This window comes from Schistosoma mansoni, chromosome W (genome assembly GCF_000237925.1).
Source record: "Schistosoma mansoni strain Puerto Rico chromosome W, complete genome".
NCBI classification, from domain to species: Eukaryota; Metazoa; Platyhelminthes; class Trematoda; order Strigeidida; family Schistosomatidae; genus Schistosoma; species Schistosoma mansoni.
The window spans coordinates 52964474-52971375 of record NC_031502.1 but is presented as its reverse complement, the minus strand read 5'-3'; the positions used below and the strand labels follow the sequence as shown (position 1 = coordinate 52971375).

At 31.6% G+C, this 6902-nt stretch overlaps 1 protein-coding gene and 1 non-coding gene across 2 annotated transcripts; one reads left to right on the top strand and one right to left on the bottom strand.

The window, feature by feature from the left end:
• Positions 1 to 1512: 1512 nt before the first annotated feature.
• Smp_tRNA_00564_Thr_TGT.1.1 lies at positions 1513 to 1585 on the top strand. Its single transcript has one exon. It is a non-coding gene (tRNA).
• A 424-nt stretch (positions 1586 to 2009) lies between these two features.
• Positions 2010 to 2936, bottom strand: Smp_039600 (putative calbindin-32; the record flags this gene model as incomplete). The annotated part of the gene is made up of 1 exon (XM_018790132.1): positions 2010 to 2936. One exon carries the CDS (start codon positions 2934 to 2936, stop codon positions 2010 to 2012), a length of 927 nt encoding a protein of 308 aa, XP_018655505.1.
• Positions 2937 to 6902: the final 3966 nt, after the last annotated feature.

Here is a 6902-nt window from a genome sequence, read left to right as displayed (position 1 = left end):
ATAGGCCGCTGACCAGCATTCTCCAACCCACTCTGTCCTGTGCCTTTCTTCATAGTTCTATCCAACTTTTGCTAATTCTTCTCATTTCTGTCTCCATTTCTGGGCGTAATGTGTTCTTTGGTCTTCCTCTTCTTCTTTGGCCTACAGGATTCAATGTGAGGGCTTGTCTTGTGACACAGTTGGGTGATTTCCTCAATGTATGTCCTATCCACTTCCAGAGCTTCTTCCTGATTTCTTCCTCCACTGAAATCTGGTTTGTTCTATAAATAAATCTCATATGTAGTTTTATTTTACATAATGAGTAAAAGTTGATTTTATTTGTCAAATACTTTGTCTCAGTTTATTTTTAGTTAAAATATATACTAGTTATACCCTTTTGACCTTATAATTGAAAGTACTTGGATTTCACTTATATTCATTTTAAATCTTCATTTTTAAAAGATATTTTTTTCATTTAACTAACATTCTTAGTTTTATTTAGTTTTTGCTAAAAATAATAACATGATTCAACAAGCATTATAAGCAAAGATGGATAGTGGCTAGCACTGGAATCCAGAGCGCGCGTTTCGTCCTATTTGGGACTCGTCAGCTGGATGTACCTGCATCTCAGAGTTGATGTTTACTCTGTGACTTGAACCCAGTACCTTTCGCTTCAAACGTCATCTCGTTATCCACTCAGCTACTGAGTCCTGATAGACACTTGCTTGTGCAATGGGGTGAAGTTTGAATTCAATTAGTATTGTTTGTTTGAATCTTCCCATTGATGCTTAGGACTGCAACTGGTCAGTCTCTTATTGATTCAACAAGGTTAGAAAGGCATTCCATTCACAAACAAAGTATCTATCAAAAAAGCCCAATATATAAGTTTATTTTCAAGATTCATTAGTAGTTTAAGTAATCTGTGAAGTAGGGTCCTATTAGGTATAATAATAAATTTTTAACAACATGATTAGGTTCTTGAATTTCATTATATCTATGTTTCACTGAATAGACTGATGAGTTTCAGGAAATCACAAAAGTATATCAAGACTATAGCTTATAATCATTTGATTAATGAATTATCTCATAACTTTATCAAGTTTAATTAAGTTATATTTAACATTTTGCTGAATTTTGAAAAATTCCCATATTACGATTTAGAACAACATACATAAGCAAACAATAATATTGTTTTCGATTAGATCCTCAATAAGGCTTTACTCTAATATACAATAATATTTATATGCATATACGAAATGTTATTATTACTGTATATTAGAATAAAGCCTGATAAGGATCTAATCAAAAACAATATTATTGTTCGCTTACATATTTTACTGAATATCAAGAATTCAATATTCCATGAACTTATTCAACACAGAATAAATCTTTGATATGAATTGAATAGGAATAATAACGGTGCATCAGAAAAGGAGAGATGACTGGCAGTCCCCTGCACAAGGTCGGGTAGGGCATGTGATGCCCACTCTCCTGAAGGCATGACACATCCACTACTTTCGGATGACCTCTTCGACTTCCATAGCTCAGTGGTCAAAGCACTGGTCTTGTAAACCAGCAGTCAGGAGTTCGATCCTCCCTGGGGACAGTAGATTTTGCCCAGGAAAGAGTTGGATGGTGAATGCTGGTGGGTGGTCTATGCTCCTCCACGAGGGGTAACAGGCTGCACAAGAAAGGACATGAACTGAATAGAAAAAAAAAATTTATATATATAGAGATAGAAAGAAAACATAAATAACAAAGTTCATTTATTAAGAATTACATTCTATTCGTAAAAGAAAAAAAAATGGTCAAAATAAATAAAAGATAATTATTTGATTGGATGAATTATTGTATTGTGATTTTCTTTTTTCGTTTTTTTCTTTTTTTCTTTTTTCTTTTTTTTCTCATTTCAAATAAAACTGTATTAATAGATTATTATTATTATTATTATTAATATAAATAGAAAGTAAAGTTGTTGTTTAAAAGAAGAAAAACAAATAAACATTAAAACAACAGTTCATTAGTTGATTTTATAAATTATTGACTTTTTTTAAATGTTCTTTTTCTTGTAATATATGAATTGTTTGTAATATTAAATCATTAATTTCTTGACGACCAATTTTACCATCATTATTAATATCCCATTGTTTTAATATACCTTCTTTCATAATTTTTAAACCTTCTTCATTAACTTCTTCACCATTAGCTTCTAATAAATCTTTTAAAAAACCCATTAATTCTTCATTTTCTAATACACCATTATTATCAGTATCATATTTACGAAATATTCTATCAATGGTTCTATCATCTAAACAATGATTATTATTATTAAATAATGGTTTAATAAGATAATTCTCTTTTACTTTTAATAATCTAGCCATTTCACTTAATTGTAATTTACCATCACCATTACGATCAAATAAACGAATTAATGTTTCGGCATATTCATTTAATTTCTCATCAGACAATTCAACTTTGGATATAACAATTAAATGTTTTAAAAATTGTTTTAATTCATTTGAATCAATTGAACCACTTAAATCTGTATCAAATTGTTTCCATACACGCATAAATTCTACACTAGATGATAATGGTGTATCTATTTGAAATAATGCTAAAAATGTTTCTTCAGTTGGTAATATTTGACATAATTCATTAATATCAATACGTCCATCATTATTTTCATCATATGCATCCATAACTTCTGTCATTAATTGTTGCATTGCTGTTTCTGATATTATTTCACTACCAATTTCATCAGGTATTACACTAGTGATAAATTCTCTTAGGAAACCATTTAATTCTTCACCTTCTAAATAACCATTTCCATCTGTATCATAATGTTGCCAACATTTAAGAAAATCTAATGCAGTAACTGAATGAAAACGATGTGTTTGTGGATCACGAAATTTTGATAGAAAATTTTCAACATTTTGTTTTCCAGTTATATCCGACATGATTATTCAACATGAAAAGAAAAAAAAAAGATCAAGTTTTCTAAAAATGTAAATCATATATATTATTCAATTACAAACAGGTAAGCAAGTATGTACTAAAAGAAAGGGAGAAGAACAAGAAGAATAGGGGTATTATGAGATCTATTTTAATTGATTATTCTAAATATCTTACATGGGGCAAAACATGGTTATACTAATAGTAAATCAGATTGACTAATAGAATAAGTATATGTGTATTTGTACAAATACTTTTATGCAATTTGGGTGGATAGTAGTCAAATAACCAATAAATAAGAACATTATGTTTTTTATTAAATTATGATTGACATAAAAATCATTCATATGCTTACTAAATTTACTTTATCCTATACACTACTATTATTTCTCATATGTCCCCTGTAATAAAGATATCGGTATTTGTATCTGACTGAAAACAAATTTCATATCAAATTACCGCAATAACAATAAATGAATGAATTTGTTTGATAAACACTTGATCGATTGGAAATATTCTAGTTTTGAGTGCATATGATAAAATTTACTTAATTTCAATAGTGTAATAAGAAAACGAAAATTTTCAGAACTATGTGATATGTATTAACGCAATATATTTTGAACAAGGTCTATGCTTCATTAAAAACTTAGAAGACATGAAAATGATTGCGTCACATCCCAGTGTGTTTACCAATTTGATTGTGTGTATATATGGTCACACATACATAGGGAGGAGTAGTCGTGATCTCAAAATTAAGATGTCCAACCATGTACCTAAATGGTTGAAGAAACATATCAAATCAAATGATCCAATAGAGGATAAACATCCATCATCCTCTATTGTCAAACATTACAGAAACAGGCCATAAGATTTATCTTAACTCGGCTTTTGTGGTGTTGTATAAAAGTTTAAAAGGGTGTATACTAAAATTCATTGTAGCCTTAGCTATACGAAAATTCTAACCCCCTTTGTGTATTCAAAAACAGTTTTTTCTCACCTTACACCTACCCTGTTAACATTAGCTTATTATCCAGAATGATTAGGTTTCAAATTGTTTTCGCATTATTTTCTTTATTATCATTGTCTCCCCTTACCTTCAATTTGTTTAGTTGACGCTTTCTTTTTATGTATAAATGTTTTTAACAAGTATATGTGTGATCAGATTGTTCGAAATGTATTGCTCTAATGTATCACATATTTCTGATAATCTTTGTTCTCTTGTTACGCTTTCAAAATGTACATAGTTGTTGAGTGCGAACGTTATAAAGGTAAAATAAAATAGCTTTTTCTTATAACTGATTATGACTAAAAAGATGTATGACAAGTTACTTCAATAATTTAAAAGTTCCTATTAACATTTAACGATACATTTTAACCACTCACGATTTAATGACTTGGTTCTGCTTCCCCTTATTTTTTGTAAAATCAAAAATTAAGAAAAGCTGTTTCACTATTTTCGGTTGTTTTATTTTAGTAGCTCAGACATTGTAGATGGAGAGGTTGTACTTTCATATCCTCTCGAAAAAATATAGAAAATCTGATACCTTAGAATAAAATAATAAGGTTTCTTATTCAGTAGCATAAAAATAATTGAGTATGCTTTCTGATAGGAATACTCTATCAGACTTCCTGAAGCTCTTCAAATCTGAAAAGTTCATCCTTACAAATAATAGTATGAACTGTCAGGAATGTTAACGTCGGAAGTTTACGAAGTCCATGATCTTTTCTCTCCAGACTATCTAAGGACTTCAGACACTTGATAAAATCTAGCATACGCACTAATGTGCTGCCCGTAACAAACGTCGTGTATCCCCTCGGACCAGGGAATGAAATTTTTGTTAAGAGTTGATCAGTAAATTAACCAGTGGAGGCAAAGTGAATGTAAATACATTTAGTCTACTAAGGTTTATCCAGAGTGCTGTGACAACTTGAAATGTTTATTCTTACGTCTTTGCCACACCACAAACGATTATATGACGCGATCTACTCTGACATGATGGCCATATCATACTTCTTCTACAGCGCTACTGGAAGATATAGGCGCTCTATTAATGATGATATTTTGACATCCAAGAGAATACGTGCATGAAGAGGTTAATCGTTACGCATAATTTGACAAAAGTACTGTCTGCAAAGTCTCCTTGTGAAATGACTTAAGAAGCAAAGAAACCAGAGACCTTGAATAAATGGCCACGAAAGTATATCTGAGATATAAGTCGATGTATCGTAATGTGTGGAATTTAAGCTGGCTAAACATCATCCGGTGTTGATGCTTGACTGAGTGTCCTAAACTATGGGTGCGCTCAATTATACTAATAAGGTCAACATAAAAGTTGAAAACTTACAGAGCTATTAATTTTAAGAATTTATGTACCACTACTCACAGGACAGACGAATGAACGACCGAAAGCTTCATTTACCTCGATGGCAATAGATTTGGAATGCTATAGGTGAACAGCAGAGATACCCTACTCACATCATGCTTTCCGAGAGACTTCAGCATTGCATTTTCCACTGCAGAAAAGAAACCTCTCAGTGTTTGAACCCTGGAACTATGTAAAACTGTTTTCATAGCTCATTTAAGATGTCATGTGGAAAGACTCCAGCGTCACCGTCTCTGTGTTTACAAAAACCCCCAAAATAAATGGTTCTTTAGGCTTTCCATGTTGATGCTGACCTCATTTGTTTTACTGGGAACACTCCATCTGAGGGTTCTCGGTCATGCATCCACACCAGATTAGTATTGTGTAAGCTTTACTACACATCTCTCGCAATAACTAGCCAGCTTAGATGAAGCACTTTTCGACATATTTAATACCTTAAGAACGTATTTCTGAACTCTTAAATCTTCAATTTCTGGCCTAAGAGGATTTGGTATTTTACATTATAAGAGTGTTATGAGGAACATCGTTATCAAGTGCTGAGTATTCGTGGAATCGTTATCTTCTCAAATCAAGCAAGATATTACTTTATAGGAAAGTTTTCAAAGAAGAGAGAACAAAATGGTGCTGGAAAAAAATAAACCCTATTCAGCTCTGTTGGGAGAGATAAACTTGCAAACTGTTCAGTACAGAACGATTAGAATGAAGTAATTCTGTAGTATCACATCACTGATAATTTCCTTTACCATAACAAGTTGTGAATAAATATATACACCAAATCACACTTAAGAGAATATCCATTTAGAAAAGGCCACTGACGAACTTGTACATTTTCTCAAGCACCGGTTAAATTTACAACTTACATTCGGTTATTTCTAAATCTGAAAAGATGAGAAGAAAGACTTTGTCATCTAATTTTGAAATCAATACTTCAAAAATCAAAAATATATCTCGACAACCTTAAGATTTAAGTTACTCAACAAAGTCTAAAAATTCGAAACTCACCAAAGAACTTCTAGTTTTAGTATATCTTGACTTTTTATACTACACGTTCTTATCCGTTTTGAATATTTTTTGTCACGGTCGTGAACCTTTGCTAGGACTTATTCAACAACTTATATTTTACTATGGTCACTAAGAGCACATGTAAGCTACCTGGATGAAGTTTTGCTGTCACCTGTAGTATGCAGAGTGACAAAATGCAATGATTGGTTTCACGAAGTATTAACAATAACTGTTTACAACAGACTAAGTAAGCTAGGTCGCAAGTGGACACGTGGCACGTATAACAAGAATGTTGAGGATTCGCTGAGCACTTTACAATTCTACTGAAAGGCCTGAGGAAATAATTGTTAGCAACCCAGAGACAAGACAGTCCTGAAACCGAAAAACAAACGAAGACTCACAGTAAGGTAAAGAAGAGGGTATAGTGACAGCGTATTCAATGGTTTTTGCAACGAAAAAATAAAGGTCACAATTATCTTCTTATTTGTCACACATTATATGTATTCACATTTGTATTCAATATCTATAGTTTTTCCGTATCAGTAGGAAAAGACGGATATAATTGTTGGTTTGTACTAATATACA